This window comes from Kwoniella botswanensis, chromosome 1, assembly GCF_036426115.1.
Source record: "Kwoniella botswanensis chromosome 1, complete sequence".
In the NCBI taxonomy this organism is placed as follows: domain Eukaryota; kingdom Fungi; phylum Basidiomycota; class Tremellomycetes; order Tremellales; family Cryptococcaceae; genus Kwoniella; species Kwoniella botswanensis.
This window is the reverse complement of record NC_088599.1, coordinates 5,845,910-5,866,204: the sequence shown is the minus strand read 5'-3', so window position 1 is coordinate 5,866,204 and position 20,295 is coordinate 5,845,910. Positions and strand designations below refer to the sequence as shown.

General features: G+C 44.7%; 8 protein-coding genes across 8 annotated transcripts; 4 read left to right on the top strand and 4 right to left on the bottom strand.

Annotated features, from left to right (window-relative positions):
- Positions 1-124: 124 nt before the first annotated feature.
- On the top strand, positions 125-1,782 carry L199_002195 (uncharacterized protein; the record flags this gene model as incomplete). The annotated part of the gene is made up of 4 exons (XM_064887942.1): positions 125-376; positions 442-555; positions 619-903; positions 997-1,782. 4 exons carry the CDS (start codon positions 125-127, stop codon positions 1,780-1,782), a joined length of 1,437 nt encoding a protein of 478 aa, XP_064744014.1.
- A 208-nt stretch (positions 1,783-1,990) lies between these two features.
- Positions 1,991-5,315, bottom strand: L199_002194 (uncharacterized protein; the record flags this gene model as incomplete). The annotated part of the gene is made up of 15 exons (XM_064887941.1): positions 1,991-2,336; positions 2,400-2,671; positions 2,736-2,921; positions 3,026-3,109; positions 3,169-3,680; positions 3,740-3,943; positions 4,001-4,088; positions 4,145-4,162; positions 4,225-4,268; positions 4,339-4,368; positions 4,444-4,487; positions 4,550-4,665; positions 4,736-4,976; positions 5,068-5,183; positions 5,247-5,315. The coding sequence occupies 15 exons, from the start codon at positions 5,313-5,315 to the stop codon at positions 1,991-1,993; spliced, it is 2,370 nt and encodes a 789-aa protein (XP_064744013.1).
- A 245-nt stretch (positions 5,316-5,560) lies between these two features.
- On the top strand, positions 5,561-6,437 carry L199_002193 (uncharacterized protein; the record flags this gene model as incomplete). The annotated part of the gene is made up of 4 exons (XM_064887940.1): positions 5,561-5,682; positions 5,756-5,837; positions 5,912-6,075; positions 6,134-6,437. The coding sequence occupies 4 exons, from the start codon at positions 5,561-5,563 to the stop codon at positions 6,435-6,437; spliced, it is 672 nt and encodes a 223-aa protein (XP_064744012.1).
- Positions 6,438-6,646: 209 nt separating this feature from the next.
- On the bottom strand, positions 6,647-10,806 carry L199_002192 (uncharacterized protein; the record flags this gene model as incomplete). The annotated part of the gene is made up of 22 exons (XM_064887939.1): positions 6,647-6,850; positions 6,935-7,155; positions 7,220-7,604; positions 7,666-7,749; positions 7,809-7,974; positions 8,032-8,057; positions 8,120-8,268; positions 8,329-8,368; positions 8,419-8,452; positions 8,506-8,601; positions 8,659-8,869; positions 8,924-8,990; positions 9,044-9,093; positions 9,144-9,363; positions 9,427-9,511; positions 9,566-9,615; positions 9,672-9,749; positions 9,813-9,948; positions 10,004-10,024; positions 10,080-10,129; positions 10,316-10,539; positions 10,617-10,806. 22 exons carry the CDS (start codon positions 10,804-10,806, stop codon positions 6,647-6,649), a joined length of 2,787 nt encoding a protein of 928 aa, XP_064744011.1.
- Positions 10,807-11,938: 1,132 nt separating this feature from the next.
- On the bottom strand, positions 11,939-14,115 carry L199_002191 (uncharacterized protein; the record flags this gene model as incomplete). The annotated part of the gene is made up of 6 exons (XM_064887938.1): positions 11,939-12,643; positions 12,721-12,928; positions 13,016-13,425; positions 13,482-13,576; positions 13,644-13,876; positions 13,937-14,115. The coding sequence occupies 6 exons, from the start codon at positions 14,113-14,115 to the stop codon at positions 11,939-11,941; spliced, it is 1,830 nt and encodes a 609-aa protein (XP_064744010.1).
- Positions 14,116-14,420: 305 nt separating this feature from the next.
- On the top strand, positions 14,421-16,945 carry L199_002190 (uncharacterized protein; the record flags this gene model as incomplete). Its single annotated transcript, XM_064887937.1, has 8 exons — positions 14,421-14,685; positions 14,749-14,876; positions 14,950-15,468; positions 15,569-15,643; positions 15,700-15,742; positions 15,827-16,359; positions 16,437-16,647; positions 16,722-16,945. 8 exons carry the CDS (start codon positions 14,421-14,423, stop codon positions 16,943-16,945), a joined length of 1,998 nt encoding a protein of 665 aa, XP_064744009.1.
- Positions 16,946-17,532: 587 nt separating this feature from the next.
- L199_002189 (uncharacterized protein) lies at positions 17,533-19,331 on the bottom strand (the record flags this gene model as incomplete). Its single annotated transcript, XM_064887936.1, has 4 exons — positions 17,533-17,661; positions 17,737-18,029; positions 18,120-18,503; positions 18,644-19,331. 4 exons carry the CDS (start codon positions 19,329-19,331, stop codon positions 17,533-17,535), a joined length of 1,494 nt encoding a protein of 497 aa, XP_064744008.1.
- A 354-nt stretch (positions 19,332-19,685) lies between these two features.
- L199_002188 (uncharacterized protein) lies at positions 19,686-20,280 on the top strand (the record flags this gene model as incomplete). Its single annotated transcript, XM_064887935.1, has 4 exons — positions 19,686-19,716; positions 19,770-19,908; positions 20,003-20,102; positions 20,176-20,280. The coding sequence occupies 4 exons, from the start codon at positions 19,686-19,688 to the stop codon at positions 20,278-20,280; spliced, it is 375 nt and encodes a 124-aa protein (XP_064744007.1).
- Between the last annotated feature and the right edge of the window lie 15 nt (positions 20,281-20,295).

The following is a 20,295-nucleotide window of genomic DNA, read 5'->3' as shown; positions in this document are numbered from 1 at the left end:
AATGCATTCCAAATCTGATCTCCTGCATCTAAAGATATTTGCGCTTCGCCTTCATCGAAAGTAACCTCCTATTCAAGCCCTCAAGATCTCGAAAGATAGAGCGCAGGAGGCCATAACTTCCAAAATGGCACCACAAGAACTGATTCTCTCGGCATGTTCTTCCGACCCGTCCTCATCAACTTCTGCCGCTCGACAGCAGTCTACACCCTCGATACATCTTCACGATATACTAACTTCGACACCAGTACAGTCCTTCAAGAACTCCGCTAGCTCGTCTCATTCTTTGGGATATGTACAGAGTCAGAATGGGCAAGGAGGAGGAGTGTTTGCTGTTCAGGAAGGGAAGGGTATATTGAATATTTGGGCATGGCAGAAAGTGAGCTCGAAAGTTCTTACTACATGGATGTATTGACTGATATGCTTGTCGTGATGGAATGGTAGGATCAAATGCACACCAAGATACACTTACCAGAAAAGATGACCTGTTTCGCCCTTTCTCCAAATGGGATGTGGGCAGCAGCAGGTTCACCTAACGGTCAGATATATTTCTGGGAGGTGAGTCCATCCATCATCAGTCTATACTTCTTCTTCGTCATAGCAGCTAAGCTCCGTGATCAGATTGCCTCAGGTCTACTCCTAGCATCATTAACAGCTCACTATCGATCCCTAACTTCTCTAACATTCACTCCCGACTCTCAAATCCTCATATCGACCTCCCTAGATTCCTCAACCCATATATTCTTAGTTTCACGATTGATCGATCCTGAAGATCAAGCATTAGCTGGTAAACCATATGGATCATTGACGGATCATACATTAGCAGTCAGGGGTGTGGGGCTCGGCAGGTTGGCGGGAAGTATGGGAGGAAGGATATGGACTTGTTCGGATGATGGCACTGTGAAGGTGAGTTCAGCTATCTCTATCTAACTCATACTCGTTAAGCTGTCCCGTGAGTGAAGCTTCACAGCTAATGATCCGTTTCATCTTGTTGCTTAGATGTGGTCACTTCATCCTCCATTCCCTCTACTCGCAACCTTCACCTTACCTCCTTCGTCATCCCCTACAAGCTTGGCTATCGACCCTACCGAACGATTCTTTTACGTCTCCACAAGTCAAGGAGAAGTATATCATATCCCCTTATTCCGACGTAAGGACACATTCAGCACTGCAGCAGAGTACGAGGCCGTAGGAGGAGGCGGGAATGCGTCCATCCCATTGAAAGTAGAGGGATCAGTAGTCTCACTTAAATCACCAATTACCTCGATGACATTATCCATATCCTCAACAATATTGTTGGTAGGATGTAAGGACGGCACGATAAATCTATATTCATTACCTTCACATCAACATCTACGTACTCTCAATTCCCACAATGGACCGATAACCCACTTATCCACGCTGCTTAAACCAGTAGACCTGACCACTTCTTCCTCCGGGGGCAGTGGAGCAGTAGTGGAACAATGGCCAATAATGGAAATCAAAAATTTCGAGAGGATGAAATCCCAAAATCATAAATCCAGTCATACCATAACTATCAAATTACCTCAAAATCACCTCACTGCTATTTCCACTTCAACACTGTTCTCTCAATTAGAAGATCTACGTCCTCAGACTAAGAAGTCGATAAGTGGTGGACAGGGTAATGGTGTGGAACAAGATCAATTGGAAGCTTTAATAGCTGAGAATAAGAGGTTGAGGACCTCGCTGGATAAGGCCACAAAGATAAATGAGAAGATGTGGAATGGGATTGTAGATATGAAGTTGGCTAATGGGGATCAGTAACAGTATCAACATGTGTATCGTGTATTCAGTCATATCAAATTGCATATACCTGGCATCGCGTTTCTCTGTATGTTCTCGAGATGTAAGTTGGTGATCATATCGAGATGCATCAATACAAAACGGTATGAGATTTGCAAGATGCAAGAAACACACATATATGCACATCCACATTCTCACTTCTGAGACCACGTTACTTTGACCTATATGATTACATAGCCTCTCCATCTAAATCTTCATCCATCGCCTCTCCATCGAGATCATCATCCATCTCCATAGCTTCACCATCCACATCTTCCATCGCTTCTCCATCTAGATCATCTCCATTCTTTGCTGGTGCGATCGGAGCAGTAGCTGAAATAGGTTTGAAAGACGATTTGAATCCTGAAGTCTTGAATCTACCGGAATCTTCCTGTTCTTCAGTTTTCTTCGCTTCAGCTCTTGCTTGTTTCTCTTTTTCTTCCTGTATCGCTTTAGCACCTTTAGGCGCTGCTAGCGTCTTCGTACCGTCCAACAGACCTCTGAGGTATTCAGCAGTCTCCGAATTAAATACGATCCTACATAACGTTGATTTTGTAAATATCACTTGGTCTATCGTTAATCGGGAGTATCCCACTTACCATCTTTCCCAGATCTCCAATACAGCCGCTACCTGGCCCCTAAATACATCTGCACTTATCTTCCCCGAGTATGCCAATAGACTCTGATACACAGTTGACAAGTGTGAAAACACAGGTGGTAATCTACTTTCGAACGCTTGACGGTACTTCCATACGTTGGGTAAGGACGATGCCGAGTTATGTAAGATGTCCGAAATCAAATGCAATCTCGCCATCTTTCTTGGTACAGGCGTAGCATCCAATTTTACACTCTGACACACTATCTCTGCGATCTAGAACAGACAACAAGATGACCAATTAGCACGACACCACGACTGCTTGAAGAGAAGCACCAACCTCATCGGCGGCCTCAGCTTTCTTCAGTGCGAACTCCATTGCTCTAGCTATCTCTGCTCGTTTACCACTCATGGCACGTAACATAGCTTCAAATCGTTTCCTGGCGAGTTTACCCAGTTTGCCCCGGACCACTCGCTCTTTCTCGGATTCTTCAGCGGAGTCGGATGAGTATAAAGAGGCATATCCCTGAGCGATGGATGAACGTCAGTGAGGGATAAACCACTTCCGACCATCATGACTATGGGCAGATATGTGTGACAAGTGTTCACAGATATGGAATAAGGACTCACCTCATCCGCAAAATCATCCGGCGGTGGTGTGGGTATTCGATACCTTGAATCCACGCTCAACTGGTAAAAGTGATATTCGGGAAGCTATGCAACAAATGTGACCAATCAGCATAGATCTAAAAAGATTATTAGTCTATACTCACATCTTCATTCACCAAGAACGCGAATTTCGGATTTTCCTTCTCCTTTTTCCTCAACAACTCTTCAAATCCTCTACCATTATCTTTCACTCTACCAGCAACAGTCTTGATAAACTTTTTCTGATCTTCGCTTATCCCACTTAACCACTTATCTTTTGCGGAAGGTTTACGCGGTCGTGGTGAAGGCGATCGTGATCGCGAATATGAGTCGGAAGAATAGGAAGAATAGGAAGACCGTCGACTCTTATTACGACGTGGAGGAGGCGAGGGAGATCTAGATGAAGAAGTGGAGTATGAACGGGATCTGGCGGATCGTTTTCTCGAAGAAGAGTATTTCGATGATTTGGGTGGTGAATATGACCGTGATCTTGATCGTGAACGAGACCTTGATCTACCTCCTTTCCTTCGATCATCATAATCCCTCTTATCATCCTTACGCCTATCACTATCTCGGTGCCTGACGGGCGAAGCTGATCTACCTCTTTTGTCCCTGCTTTCCCTACCAGATCCCAGATCTGAATGAACACGCATAGTCAGCTCTTCTGCGAAGGGTAATCGGCGGCAAGGAGCTCACCATATATAGGTCTCAGAGGCATAGGAACAGGTTTACTCCAGCCGACTCTAAGTACACTACCTCCCCAATCGAGACCATCATATTCCCTCACAGCTCGCTCGGCATCTTTACGTTTCATATAGGATACAAAGCCGGATAATCCAGGTTTACTCCGTCTTGTGATTGTCATCGAAGCGCCAACAGATGTATCTTCATCACCACGAGCTGTCATATGATTCAGCTGAGCATAGTGTGCCAGTCGTAATCTCAAGGGGAACTCACGCCACATGATCTTCACCGTTCCTATAGGTCCCAATTTGGCAAAGAACATACCCAAACTCTCTTCCGTAATATTTGACGGTAAATTGGACTATCAAAATGTTTAGATGTATACAAGAGTACCCGTGATTATGCTATCTGACTTACAATGAACAAGTTTGTAGTCTGAACGTAACAGATGCTATTAGCTCATGCATATTTGTACCTGACAGGAAAGCTAAACCTACCTCTTGATTTCCCACGATGTGACTACCTTTCTCCGACTCCCAAGCTGATTATGAGCTTTACACGATCAGTATACAAAGTTTTAGGTATTTTTTGTAAGTTCCAATTGTACAGACCTGCAAGTGCAGCGACGGATGATCCAGCCTCTGTCATCGGGAAAGTATTAGCATGATTGCTCCAGAAAATAAGCATGGTAATGTATAAGGTAGAGTTGTACTCACGCTTCGCCTGTTGTCCTAGACGTCTTTCTTGTGCAATTTGATTACTACAGAAATGCAAGTGTCAGTCAACATCGACAGAAAAAGGCGATGGAATGGAAGAACTTACTTTTTGATCTCCTCCAAGAATGAGTCCATCGCCCTTTTGCCTTTCCTCATCGGTCCTGTACTCGAGCCACTTGTAGGTGGAGGGGAAGGAGCCTTCATCTGAGGTGGTGGACGGGGCTAGCGGTGTTGACGAGGACCTTGTCAACATCTCTGGTCCAATACTGTGTGTAAGTATTTGGCCACTTACCCTTCCGTAACCCATTGCAGAAGGTCCTCTAGGAGGTTGATATGATTGCTCTATGTTATGCCCGGCAGAACCCCTTGGAGGTTGAAAAGGCATATCCATAGGTGCACCACCAGCTTTGACGAACCCTCCTCCTGGACCAATAGGTCTTCTACTAGGTTGCTTCGTCCCTCCCAATGGAGCGTTATACGAGCTAGGCCCTTCAAAAGCTTCTTCATATTCTGCATTGACCAATCTCAAAGCTCTGTACGAGTGAAAAGCGAAGAGGAGAAAGATGTCAGCTTGAATCCGACAGTAACTCTGATAATTGAGGGAATGGTAAGGCAGAAGCTCACTCTTCTTCCTCTTTCCTCTTCTTCTCTTCTGCCTCACGCTCTAAATCCTTTTTAGTCTTCTTGGTAATACCATGACTGAACGTCTTACTTTTCAGAGCATTCAGTTCAAGTTGACGCTGAGCAAAGATTCATATCATCAGCTCGGAGTATAAACTCGGGATGAGGAATTGTGAGGTTACCTTTGGTGGGAAACTTTCATCCTCCGAGTCTGACCCTCCAAAAGCTGACATGTCAAATTTGGGCGGCATTGTGGATATGCTGACCTGTGTCGCTGCTGTATTGGCAAATGGAATGGATGTATGGTTGGCTAAAGTAAAGTTGAGATGTATGCAATGAGCGTTCGCGGTTCTTGTCACCTATCGACGGGATCAAATTCATTCGATATGTGTGAGATGAAGATGAAGATGATGGATAAAATGGATACAACAACATCAAGTATATCCCCTTTCCCACAGCACCTTCAGCTCCGACAGTGACAGGAAAGATAGTCGACATGGACCCAAGTAAGATCATGACGCCTGCGACCGGCTCGATAGGTTCTCGATTCGAATCTCAAGCTTCCATTGACGAGGCGAAGGAGAACAAGCAGAAGGCATGGAGGGAAGCTTATGCGAGGTGGGTTAGTTATGAGGTTGAATCTCTTCGATCATGCTACGAGACTGACATATGTCTGTTCATGTGAAATCAGAATAGGTCAAGAACCACCTCCAGAGGAGCCTGAAGAGGAATATGATCCCAGGACATTGTACGAGAGATTACAAGCTAAGAAGGTAAGTTTGTCTATCCGACGTCACTATGTTTAGGAAAGTAGTCATGTAACTGATAGATATCCATGTATTGACAGGATCTGAAAAAGGAAGAATGGGATAGTAAAATGAAATTATCAAATCAATGGCGAGGAATAGATAGTGAAGAACAGAGGTTTCTGATGGAAAAGGATCAAGAGAAGAAAGAGGAACAGCGGAAGTTGGAAGAAAGAGATGCGGAAGAACTAAGAGCGTATAGGGAGTAAGTGTAATCTCAGTCTCGAACACATTCAGGTTATGCTGATGTTAATTGAAAATAGGAAACAAGCTGCCAAAGCTTCTCCATCTATCGAACCTCCCGCTACAACTTCCTCAGTTCAGCCGAAGAAAGTAGTACCTACAAAACCAGCCAGGAAGGACGTCAAGTCATTGATGAAAGGTGTGGTAGTGAAGAAGAAGCCCAAGCCTACTTCCACTACAGGGACATCATCACCAACTAAGCCAATCTCTCCGTCAGTAGGTACCAAGCGGGATGCACCTGAAGATGAAGATACTGCAAAACAGAAAGATGGAGATGAGGTGGATGAGAAGAAACGGAAATTATCGGTGACGGATGGAACGTAGTGTGTTCAACTTTGTAGTCATGTATAAATAATGATGAAATCACGCTGCCTAGCAGTGCTTGGGACGATGACATGAGAAACAAACTTTCATTTTATTTCTATCTACAATATTTCCAACACGAGTTCATATCAGATCAAATAGAAAAAGGAAAGGGAAAGAAATGTATCTACACAAGGTAAGTTTCAATGTGAATCATGATCCTATAGATTCTAAAGGTTATCACCATTAGGTACTTCACAAGGTTCGACACTCCAAATACCATCGGCGTAATCTTGTACGGATCGATCAGAGGAGAAATCACCCATGTTGAACGCAGTCAAGATAGATTTTTTGGTCCATTCAGTCCTGTTATTGGCGTAACATTCGTCCATGAGTTTCTCGGCAGCGAGATACGAGCCGAAATCGTTAGATACCTGTAAAACAACCCTTAATTAACATATCCATGAACCGGTCTTAGGCCCCCAGCTTGATGAGTAGTCAAGAATACGTTAACTCACAAGGTAGTAATCATGCTCGTAGACAGTCTTCAATAGAGGTTCATAGGTGTTACCTTCACCGAACGTACCACTCTCGATAGCCTTGAAGACTTCAGCCAATTCCGAAGATCGTTGTTCCAAGGGTGTAGGTTGGTAAGAGTTTGTGAATCTAACACCTTCGACTTGTTCGGTGAGATGACCGAAAAGGAAGGATTGATCTTCTCCTGCATCTTCAGCAATTTCTATTGTGCCACCTATCATTAGCATCGATCCGCTGGTACAATTTGTCACAAAAGCATCACTCACCGACATTAGCACCGTCAACTGTACCAAGCAAGAGAGCACCGTTAAGAGCCAACTTCATGTTGGAAGTACCGGAAGCTTCAGTACCAGCAGTGGAGATTTGTACGGAAACGTCCGAAGCTGGAACAAGGACTTCTGCGATGGATACACTGTAGTCTGGGATGAAGACGACTTTGAGAAGATCACCAACATCGGGATCGCTATTGACGACTCTGGCGACGTTGTTGATAAGTCTGATAACAAGTTTAGCGACATAGTAACCAGGCGCAGCTTTTCCAGCGAAGATAGCAGTGTGTTTGGTGATTTTCTTTCGCTCTTCGGGAGAAGCTTTCTTGATTCGTAGGTATCGGTAAATGACCGCGAAGAGGTTCAAGGTTTGTCTCTTGTACTACGAGGAGCGAAGAAAGAAGATCAGCTCCACCTGACAGGCTTTGTTGACAACGACTAACCTCGTGAAGTCGCTTAATCTGAGTCATGAAGATACTCTCAATATCCAAGGTGATACCAAGTTCAGCTTCGACAAGATCAGCCAGCTGGAGGCGAGTAAAGTCAGCTCAAGTTCAGAGGATTATACTCCTTCGACTCAGCTCACTCTTTGCTTGTTCTCCATCTTGATGCTGGTGAAAGCCTTTCTAAATTCCTCGTTTTCGGACATGGGTAAGAGCTGCTTAAGAGTCTTGAGGTGGGTAAGCCAGTGATCGTTACCCAGAGTGTGGGTAATGAGTGCGGCAAGTTGAGGGTTACATTGAAGTAGCCATCTGTACAAGAGGATCAGTTTGGTTCAATGTTCAGCTAGAAAAATGTTGGTTCCTCACCTTCGAGGAGTGATACCATTGGTAACCTGAGTGAACGGACACATGTTAGCTTCGATAATCAGAACACGCGTTATACGATCCTGCTTACGTTAGTGAAGAAGTCTCTGCCCTTGAACTCAACAAAGTCTCTGAAGATAGTAGCTTGCAAGAGCTGACTGTGGAGCTCAGCAACACCGTTGACTTTGAAGGATCCGACAATGGCAAGGTAGGCCATTCGGACGTATTTGGGTGTTCCCTCTGTGATATTCTGTGTCAGCAAAAATAGTCTCTAATGTATGGCGGTCGTAGTAGATTTACCTTCAATGATACTCATTCTCCTCATTCGGTCCATATCGCCCTATCGGCAACATTAGCATCTACGAACCCTTGCTAACCAAGCACACTTACAGGCCATCGTTTGGCAACAGCTTGCATGAAATCGCTAGGAATACCGTCAGCCAGAGAACGGATGTGACACTGTAACAGTTGACTTACTAGTTGATTCTGTAAATGATTTGCAAGTGTCTAGGTAACAAAGTCTCGAATAGGTCGAGTTGCCATCTTTCAAGTGCCTCAGGAAGGACAGTGTGACTGATTGAGACTGTCAGCTTTGCGTCATACTCCTGCGTCATATCCATTTGCACTCACTTAGTATAGGCGAACACCTTGGTGGTGATCTTCCAAGCGGTCTCGTAAGATAACTCTTCCTCATCGATCAAGATTCTCATAAGTTCGGGGATAGCGAGAGTAGGGTGAGTATCGTTCATTTGGATACAAACGTAATCAGGAAGAGCGGTCCAAGGGAGATCAAGCTTGGTGAACCTTCTGAGGATGTCTTGAAGAGATCCAGAAACCCACACTAGAACACATCATTGTTAGTGATTACCACTATCGCCCTGAGGATGGTACTTACGGTATTGTTGCATGATACGGAGTTTCTTACCGGCGTACATATTGTCGTTGGGGTAGAGGACTCGAGTCTATGGTTTTTATATCAGAGAATGTCTCAAGCCGAAAGGCGGATATCACTCACAATGTTCTCTACTTCACTACTGGCAGCAACGGAAGCCTCGTAGTTACCAGCTACAGTAACCGTTAGCATGACAAGAAACCATATAAAGGAATTTACCTACCGTTGAAAGAGTTCAGGTCGAAACCTTGGACAGGTTTGGCACTCCAAAGTCGGATGTTGGCGCAATTTTTGGTATTGAATCCGGGAATGGGGGTATCATAGGCTACAGCAAGACATTCCATGCCACCCGACCAGACAGCTTTGTCAGAGTTAGGGATGTTTTCGACTCGCCCGTAGAATCGGATCGGATAAGCGACATCGAGACGAGCGATCTCCCAAGGCTATAATAAATACATATCTAAGTAAGCTTTAATTCTGAGCTCGTCAACAACGGTGAAACTAACGTTCTCTCGGTCGAGCCATGGATCGGGAGCTTCGAGCTGTTCTCCGGTGCTCGAGATCAGTTGCTTGAAGATACCATAATTGTATCTGCATCAAGGATCAGTGAGACACGTATGTTACATACAGTGAGAGGTGACTGACCTCAAACCGTAACCCCAACCAGGAATGTTGAGAGTGGCCATACTATCAATCTAGATGATTTACGTCAAAGTGAGGAGCCGATCTAACATATCGGTATGACACTTACATAGCAAGCAGCAAGTCGACCAAGACCACCGTTACCCAAACCAGCATCTCTCTCCTCATTGAGCAGATCCTCGAAGTTCTACATAACAGAGCTAAATCAGTCACTGTAATACGAGCATGTTCTGGTATCCATGAGACTCACAAAGCCGAGCTTTTGGGTAGCATTCTCGTAAGTGTTTCTCATACCCAAGTTGAGAACGGCGTTATCGAGTGATCTTCCAATGAGCCATTCGATGGAGAGATAGTAGATTCGCTTAGGGGCTTTCTTGGTGTGGTGGCTTATGGTGATAGGTCAGCGGTATGGGCAATGAGATAGGATCATAAGGAGCTTACAGAGCGGTCTCGTTCCATCGTCTGCATAGGTCTACATCAGCTTCACACACATTATCAGTCAAGCCATTTGACTTACTCAAGAAGTCTGTCTCTGACAGACAACGCAGTAGCTTGGTATGCAGCGATCTAATCGGTTTGAGCGTCAGTCAGCTGTCAGCATCTCTACTTGTATACACTCCCTTATTCTCTTGATCCGTTTTATCCGATCCCGTCACCCCACCCACACACAAGTATCCCCACCATCCACACTTCCTGTCCCTGCTCCGTCTTGATTCTCACGAAGCACCACAAAGACCGGAATCGTCCACTCACAGCATCGATGTTATAAGCCTGTCTAGCCAAACTGGTCGTAACATGTCTAACAACGGTATTGGCTACCTTCTGTTCATCTTCATGATCGAATTCCATATCTTTCAACGCTGTCTTCCATGTTTTCTCATCTCCGATCGGCCATTCATCTTCCATTGTGACCACACCCTTTTGAGCGGGGAAATATGAACCGGTGAGAGATCGTACATGGCCAGGTCGTTCTTTTCCTACATGACATGACAAATCACACAATCAGCTTGTATGTGCAAGCGGCCAGCGGGATGTATGAATTTGAATCACTTACTTGGGGTGACGATGGGTACACCGATCTTGGAAGTATCTACCTGTTTGAGACCTTGAGGATGACCAGCAGACAAGGAAGATCGTCTGGATAATCCAGGTTGGTGGAGACTCGGGGTTCTCGATCCATGAGAAGAGTGGGATCTTGATCTGGATCTGCCGAGGGTGACATCGCCTGGACCGGTGTATACCATCTTCTGTTAGCAACTCAGCTGTATATACAGAATTAGGAAGCAGAAGAAAGATGAGAGGAAAGTGCATAAGAATGTGTTGATATAGATAGTCAGCGATGCCGCTTGGTAGCTGCACCACCGCTCGGTGATGCTTGCTCAGGTAAGCACCAAGGCAGATTAAGGTCCGAGATAGAGGGACAATGCGGAATGCGGAATGAGATTTGTGTTGTTACGAGGGGCTCCGAGAGGATGGATGATGAGAAAAAGAGCGAGGTTTGACGAGCATCTCCGAGGATGTAGAGAAGGAAGGAAGAGGTAGCAAGCAGTCATAGAGGGGTAGGAATGGGGATGAGCAGAATTAAGATATATATGTTATATGGTGATGATCTCGAGCAGTTCCGAGCTCTGATGGGAAGAGAACGACACGACCTGACTCACCACCATCAGCAGTATGTTTATCCAAGTTCTCCTTTGTGAGCCCGCTCATCTTGATATGTATGCTGTTGAGCTACACTCCACGAGCTGAAAGAGATGATGAAGGTGAAGAAGGAAGAAGCAGCGATATGATGGTACTTGTATTTGGTATGTGTATTGTGTATTTTGTATTATGTATGCTTTGTGCTGTTGTATGTATGTGGGAAATCTCGTCGTCATTACCTGATCTATGACCGTGCTTCGGCCTGGTGGTTGACCTGGATGATCCGACACAAAGTAAGGTACGTGCTGAGGTGGCATCTTGACCCTGAAATCCCTTGATAGCGGATTAAGTAGAAAAAGCATCAAACGTTTCTTACCCTGACCCATTCTCATGGCAATGTCCCGATCGATGAAGAGAATGTAGAATTTCCCATGTGAGATGGCAAGCTGCATGATGTACTGCTGAACTCACACATAAGACGAGTGAGTATGAATTGTCTCACCAAGAGATCATACCGAATTGGTCGTCAGATTATTTGGTTTGTTATGTCGAAAAACTCTAACGAGCTTAAATGGTTTTTTCGATGCCGTAAATGATCATCCTCTTCACAGGTCCCCATAAAATGGCCCCATGATTTACGAAAGTCTTGAACGCAAACGAGGGTATGATGGTATTTCATGTCAGGACACTGTAACATAGTCCATACGAGTGATGCATACCATACTCAGGTACTATCTACATAACATCCCTCACAGCCTTCTTGACCCAACCTATCCCTCTTCCCAACATACCCTCGAAATTCCTCCCCTCTTTCCCTATCCATCCTCTGATAACCATACTCCACCACCTATTCCAACTAGCCTCATTTCCTCCAGCTTTGAACCCGTACATGGCAATTCCAACTCCCAAAACGACCACACCAAACGCCAAGAGCGTACTGATCTTGTTCCTAGGTTTCCTTACAGGTAACCTCCTCTTCTGTTTTACAGGTTCTTCATCCAGCTCTTCATCGTCTAAAATATCGCCTGCACCAGGTTTGACTACTTGAACATCGATCATTCTCAGCATCTCTTCTGCACTCCATTCTTCCTCCATCTGTTCCTTGTGGTACGTATTAACTACACTTCCTTCTCCCATTATTTCTGTTCCCCTTATCACATCTCCGTCCCAAGGATACTGCTCCATGAGCGTATCAGTCAGCTGAAACAATTCAGACAATCTGATCGGTCGATAGGGATTGGCGGAATCTTCCTCGAAATCATCATAGCTCGTCTTGGGTGAAGGGGTCAATGTAGGTGGAGGGTCAGGTTCAGAGGGTGTATCAGCGTATAGGGGTGGTAATCTGACGAATAAAGGATGTAGTAGAGTAGGATCTTCTTCATATTCTGATCCCAGTTGATGAGCGATTTCGAGAATTTGTGGTTTCTTCAGTATCAAGATCTACGTTTCAGAAAGCTATATTAGCCAACTGATATTTTCTGTTTGAGCGTTAGTCAAAGGTTTGTAAATACACTTACAGAAGCAGCTAGATACACCGCCGAAACTGGATTTCTAGCCAATAGGAAATCGAACATTCTCTGTATTGGTTGTAGACTATCACAATCGTGTGAGAATAAAGTCAAGACCCAAGATAGAGCGAAGAAAGGTAATGTAGGTACTGGGGATATCTTGGATGAGAATTTCGATAGTTCCGGATCGGCAGCTTTCAGTATACGCTTTAGTATCCTACCAAAATAGAAAGAAAATAGAGAATTATACAGAGTTAGCACAAATCCCCTACGGTAACAGTATTTGCATGAAGATATAGCTCACCTTAGCAGACCCATCATACCTTCCATTCCTGATCCCATCGCATCCCTCACCCTATTCAGACTGACCATCTCTGCGCATTTTCTCAATTCGCGCCATTCCGCTGTATCTCGACTGATATCATCGTAGGACGGCGGGGGTGGTTTCTCATGGATGCCCTCTGAAACTCCTAGCTCTTCCTTCTCACCATCTACAGATGCAGATATGCTACCAGAGAATTTCTCATCTGCCTCCTCAACCTTCACTTCATGTGCTTTCTGTCCACTGTCAGCTGGAACCGAAAGTGCTTCGGGTGTATGCAGAATGCTCCTATCTTTACGAATTCTGTTCCTGGAAGAAGATCTGGATCTCTGAGGGATGGGTTTGGGAGGGATGAAAGTGAGGTAAAGTACTGAAAGAATATCGTGGTACCCCTACGAGCTCCATTAGCTCCCTTCACAATATCATTGATCGTAGGACACCAGCTAACCTGGAAATAGCTTAAAGCTGGATATTTCCTTAGAACGCCCACTATTAGATCATTCAGATCGGCTTGAAGTTCTAATTTACTTTGTGCTGGTATACCTACGCGTGACTTCATTAACACATCACCGAAGAGCTAGCACATATCACATCTTGAAATATGACTTACCTTTCGGATAAGTCACGAAAGATCTATCTGTATCTAATTTCACTTGTCTTTCATTTGGATGCGCTTTTAGCTTAGATGGCCCAGCTTGCTGTCCTTTCGTATCTTCTTCTTCCCCCTTGTCCACCGTTTTGTCGTTGTTTCCGCCCGAATTCTCTTCCTGTCTTGGACTCTCATCACCGTTTATTTTGCGTGCAGTCTGACGAGCTAAAAGATGTGTTCGGAGCAATGTTGACCTGCTCAGGCAAATCGAAAGGGTCAGCACATCCAGACACAAGCTCTAATGATGAACATACCAAGCTTTCTTCCTCATGTCATTTCCGCCATACCCACCTGGTAGAGCAGATAACTTCCTTAGGGATTTGATATCACCATCTTCGACAGCCTGTTTCGTCCAGCTGTCTCTGATCTGTATCCATTCTGATTGGCTAGTTCCATCACCCGCTAGTTTCTCCTTCTCTCGCGTGGACGACATTGATGTTGTTCAGCTTGATGTCTTGGATATATACGGAAACAAAAGATTTCTGATTCCCTCTTCCAATTAATTGTCATTGTATTTATCTTCGTCATTTCTGAATGACCGGTGAAGCAATGACCGACATAAGCTGACCACGTGGCATCATACTACTGAAATCGGGCCTGAGCGCAGACTGGTGACGTTTCAGACCATCCCCTATCTCTATCTCCATCTCCATATGCCATAACCCACACGACTATATATAAAGATCATAGATCCGTCTTGCTTTGCTATCGATAGTCTGTAGATAGCAGGCAATCAAGATGTTCAACGCCCCTCGACGGATGGGAGGTGGATCCCTCTCATCCTCCGCTTTCCTCACTTCACCAGGTCTATCTTCATCAGGATATAACGACCCGCTAGCTTCGACCGTTCCGGCTCCAGGTGCCGGTGGTTTCGGCGATGTAGATCCCTGGTCTGCTGTTCCCAGTCCAGCTAGATCTGGTACGCCCAGAGGAAATGTCGATGAGATGAGAGATGGTATAACTGCGGGATCTGCAGGTAGAGAAGGACTGAATGGTTTGATCAGTGAGTCAAGCAAACCAGTTCATTCAACATAATGGATGGACCATCGCTGAGACTTACAATCAGATGATCCACCTGCCATATATGTTTCGCTATTCGATCAGATAGATACCAGTGGTACAGGTCATGTATCATTGGCATCTGTGCAGAGATTGTTAACTACTTCCAAATTACCCGCTTTGACCGTCGAAAAGGTTAGTCAACCATTTTATTACAGCTCCTCGAATTCGCAGTCCGGCTAACCGCGATATGTTGTCTCTATCGTAGATCATCAATCTGACTTCAAGAGATAAATCATCTCTAGCTCGACAAGAATTCTTCTGCGCCTTGGCTTTGGTGGCCTTAGCACAATCATCTTCGGAAGACGATGAAATCTCCATCGAGAGATTATCAGCATCCACACCGAACCTGCCTCTTCCAAATCTCAAACCTTCTTCAACATCCCACAACACTCTATCAGCTCCTCCGACAGGGTATGATCTTGGAGGATCTCCCTCCTCCTCTTCGGCCTCGCACGGTCTCACTCCCTCTGCTTCAACGGGATTCAATGCATGGGACACTACACCTCGTACGAACGGGCTTTCAGATCATCAGATCTCAGCGGGAGGAGGGAGTGGGAACCAGCATATATCAAGTGGATATAGTGCTAATGGCAGTGCATTCAGATCGGATGGTGTGTTAGATGAAAGTCAATTAGGCTATTGGAAGGATTTGGAACACGTTGAGGTCGCTTTGATACCTGAGAAAGAAGGTTGGTTCTTACAGAAATACATGGTCGAATCGGATGTGAGTTGATTCCCCTACTACTACGATCGATGTCTCAAATCACATTACCAACTGAATAGTCCTGGCTGGTATGAAAGCTGATGAGGTGATTGTCTCGTAGAAACGATCATCTGGACCTGTGTCACGAAGATATAGTGATTTTGTTTGGTTGCTGGATTGTCTCATCAAGCGTTATGTGAGTTATCGATTTCCTTGCGTGTGGAAGCTACAATATTGACTGTTGATATATAGCCCTTCCGATTACTACCCTCTCTGCCACCAAAACGCATAGGTCGTGAGTGCTCCATTCTCCAGACATAAGATCATCTCACAAATGAATTCACCAAAAGCGCTTACCTCTATTTTTTAACTTATCTAGCCGACGCTTCATTCCTTGAAGCTCGTCGTAAAGCCCTAAAGCGATTCATCAACTTCGTCGTCAACCACCCAGTCATCAAAGACGATGGAGCCCTCAACGTTTTTCTCACTGAGGGAGCATTCGAATCATGGCGTAAACGTACAAAAGTATCTACCGACGAAGAATCCCACAGTAAAAAACTCAATACCGCTCAGGAGATGGCTATACCATCGGATCTAGATGAGAAATTAGGTATATTGAGAGATAACTTACCTTCAATTTTGACCTCATATCAGAAATTAGTACTTTTGTCTGAAAAATCATTAAATCGTCTTGTAAACCATTCGGCAGATTCAAGTAGATTATCATTGAGTGTACATGCTATTGGCGAATCGTTGAATAAGAGTTGTTTCAGATGTACCAACTCTACCGACGAACATGGCACCATCACCAATGGGAATGGGGGTAGCTGTTCGTTATGTAAAGGTGTATCGAAAGGTCTGGAAGATGTGGGTGAAACTTGGGTAAGGATTGCTGAAGAAACTGAAAGAAGGGTTAGTTGATCTCTTCACATGACACTTATGTAGATTTTGAATATAACTGATCGAGATGATGTTCGTATTGAACATAGGTAACGATAATTACGAGTCATATCGAATCGCTCAAATCTACCAGAGACCTCTATCTGTCTTTCAGAGATCTGTTTATAAGGCATGACAAATTATCGAAAGATAATGTTGACGGTTTAAGGAAGAAAGTAGAAGGTAGGAATAAGAAGATTGAACAGCTCAAGAACGCTGGTAAACCAGGATGGGAAATTGAAGTTGATAAACTCGTTGCTGGTGAATTGCATTTCACTTTACAGATCAAACATCTTGTTTGTGATCATCAGCTAACTCGATTTGACTTGCTGTAGCCAACGACCAAGATAACTCCAGTATCACTTCCCTCCTATCCCGACGGGTGTTCATCAAAGCATGTATGTGGCATGAACTTTCGGTAGTTCATCATTCTCGTCAAGCTGCGCAGACCACCTTGGGTTGGAAGGATTTTACAAATGATCAGATTGAGGGGATCAAGAGGTTGGAAGGTGTTTGGGAGGGGTTGAAAGATAAGTTGGACACTATGCCGGTGGAATGAAAGGGATAATGGGGTAGGAACGAATCTACAATAAGCTGTTGTGATTCTTGTGTGTGTGTATTGTCAACGAAGACAGCGAGAGAGAAGATGCTGTTGAAATATTGTTGTACCTATTAATATATCTTATTTTCGTAAATCGATGCTATTTGTACTCTTCCTCATTGCCATTTGTCATTTTTTGTTTTTATTGGATACGATACAGTCCTTACATTCAAATGCATTTGTTTTTCACTCGAGCAATTCGGCACGAAAGCCGGGGATTAGACGAGTAAATCAATGATTCAGTGTTTTGTGGTTGTTGGTGGCAGTAGCGAGGAATGATCTGTTTCACGTATTTTACAGAGACATAAATTTGCATCAAATCATCATTAACATATATTTATATATCGATAGCCACATAGTCAGAAAGTCAAAATAGTTAAAATACGGACAAACCAAATCTCAAAAAGTTGACCATCCTCCTTATCGTCTCAGGATTGAACAACAGCTGAACCGGAAGTACCATCAATCGCCAACCGCCGGTGACATTCTCAGAACATCACATTATCATCAGACAAAAACCGTTCATCTGGCGAGATTCTGTCCATCTAGTCAGACTTCTTCTCTGTACCAGTCGATTCAGCTCCTTTCTCTTGAGTAGCTTGTTCGGCCAAAGCTGTAGTGACTGCCGCAGCGGTCGGTGCAGAAGGTTTTAGACCCATTCGAGTCGCGACATACTACATTTACCAAAAGGAGTATATCAGCTATCAATCAAGTGTGATATCTGAAGATGAAGAATTTTTTTAGCTCACATCCTGCGCAATGACCTCTACACCCGTTCGTAGGATCTCCACCAACCTCTCTTCTACCCATTCCGACTGTTCGTACTCTACATCCATCCAATCACTCGGAGAAGGTTGAGTGATAGTTGTGAAGCTCAATGAATGTTGTGGGTCCTGTAAGGTCAACAAGAAATAAAGATGTTTAGGTGGCTGAGCCTCGGTTGCGGATGATGATGCGTGGATAGGTGGTTCGGGGTATGGGAGAGGTGCGAGAAGTGGTTGTAGATGCAAGAATATCGGGACGGTAGTCACTGGCACTTGAGCTATGTAGTATTTGAATAGGATAAGCTGAACCTTCTTTTCTTTTGGTCTGAATGGATGGTTTTCATTTCTTGGGGTCAGGTATGACTCACGATTAGGTGATTTATTCCTTCCTTTTGGATCCTTCTCCTCCCTCCCTTTAACACTTTCAATGTCCTTCTTCGCCAATTCCCACGCCTTCTCCCATCCCTCAATAGGATTGATACTCCTACCTTCCCCTTCTCCTTCATCGTGATCTCCTTTCTCAGCTGAAGATCCCTCTCTCTCACCTGGTGACCACACGATAATCAATTCACCACTTTCAGTTTGTTCCAGGATCCTAACCCATGCTCTGTAGATCACACCCTCGACACCACCGTATCCTATCATAGGGTGCGTCAACCATAATTCCAAGGTCTCATGGGCTGAGATGGGGGGTGCGACCGTATCGAGGATTGAAGTAAGAGTGGATGTCGTGGTATTGACGAGGTCTTGTCCTATTATCATGAAAAGATGGTCAGCAACATAGCAAATAAACGCAATTTGCGTCAGAGTATGTATATATATATATGTATATATATCATATACTGATTTCTGATAAGCACAATTGTGGAGGATTAATTGAAGTTTCGCTCACTTAACTTCTCTAAATCTACACCTTTAACAATCCCACCCAATCTCTCTTCCGCCCCTTTCCTAAGTTTATTCAAATCCACCACATTAGGTACCGTAACACCTTTCACACCTAGGTTCTCCAACTGATGCGTCACACCTTGTACACCCTCCTGTCTGACTTTCTTATATTGCTCATCGGCAACTTTCGACGCCTGTTGTAATGCAGATGTAGCAGATGACCAGAATGACGAGACGCCCCATCCACCCGAATTGGGTGATTGAGAAGGTACATTGGCAGGTTCGGCTGCAGCTACAGGTGGAGGAGGTACAGTCGCGGCAGAAGTAGAAACGGGAGTGGATGATCTAGGTGTACTTGATGATAAAGGTAAAGGTTTGGTACGTTTCTGATTGATCTGAGCATTCAAAAAATCGAGAGCTTTTTGAGCTTCTTCGTCTCCCTCCGCATTGGCGTTAGCGCTGTTCGTACTTGCAGTATCCCTATTCGAAGTCGACTTCCTAGTACTATCGGTTGAGCCTCTGGGTGTACCTTCAACGACGCCAGTGGGTGCAGCTGATCCTCCGGAGGTAGCTGAGTTGGGAGCGGCGGGTGATGATGAATTAGGTTCATCCCCTGGAGCGTCAAGGTTGTCAAGGTTGGATAGGAAATCGAGAGCTTCTTCAGCTTTGGTCTTTTTCCCTTTGGGCGGCATTGTGAGAATTGTTGTTGGATGTGTTAGGGATGTAGTGATCGGTGAGATGATTTGATAGGATCTGGATTAAGTGATGGTCGCATCAAAGAGGAGGATGAGATATACTTTGCTAGTACGCGTTGGGATCATCCGGTTAATGCAGCCCAACGTTCGATTCGTCATGACCTGGCTCATGAGGCATGCCTAAATATACATGTGACCAATCTGGGAGGCATGCCTATTCAACCGAGCGATAACGATTCAAGCGGAACTCCGGATCTGGTGCTCAGCTCCGAAACCAGCAGCATAAGACTTGATGTTATATTCTCTGTCGCATGTGCAACAAACTTATCACGATCTACTGACCGAAACATCATGTCTGTCCCTCTTTACGCCGTAGCAGACTGTGAGTTACATCTCTTCCATCGTTCACTATACTCTCACTAAACATTCGATCAGTCTGTCTGATCCCCATGGGATTACCTAAACCATCCGTTGGACCTGAGATAGCTGAGGTTCAGAGGGTACTAGAGAAATCAGGATTGGAATACAAAGTGAGCTCTCAGATTGCCTTCTTACCGATGTTTCCCAAGCTGACGTATGTATCTCTGATGTGTAGTTACAGTAAGCTCTCCTAACCCCCAAACGTCGATGTGGACCAACATGAGCTGAAACCGCCTCACTCCGTTTAGTGGTTATGGAACGAACATCGAGGGACCATGGGACGACGTAGTAAGAGTGATAGGTGAATGTCATCAGGCTGTACATGCTTTAGGGTGTCAGAGAATCGCTGTGAGTGATATCGATCATCGTATGTCCTCCTCAAATAGCGGCTAAATGAAAGGCGATTGTGTTTTACCTTCAGACCGATATCAGGATAGGTACAAGGACAGATAAATCTATCACCTCAGGCGGGAACGACAGTAAAGTACAGAGGGTTGTTGACATACTTGCATCTGAGAAGAAGTAAAATCCAATCAAATCA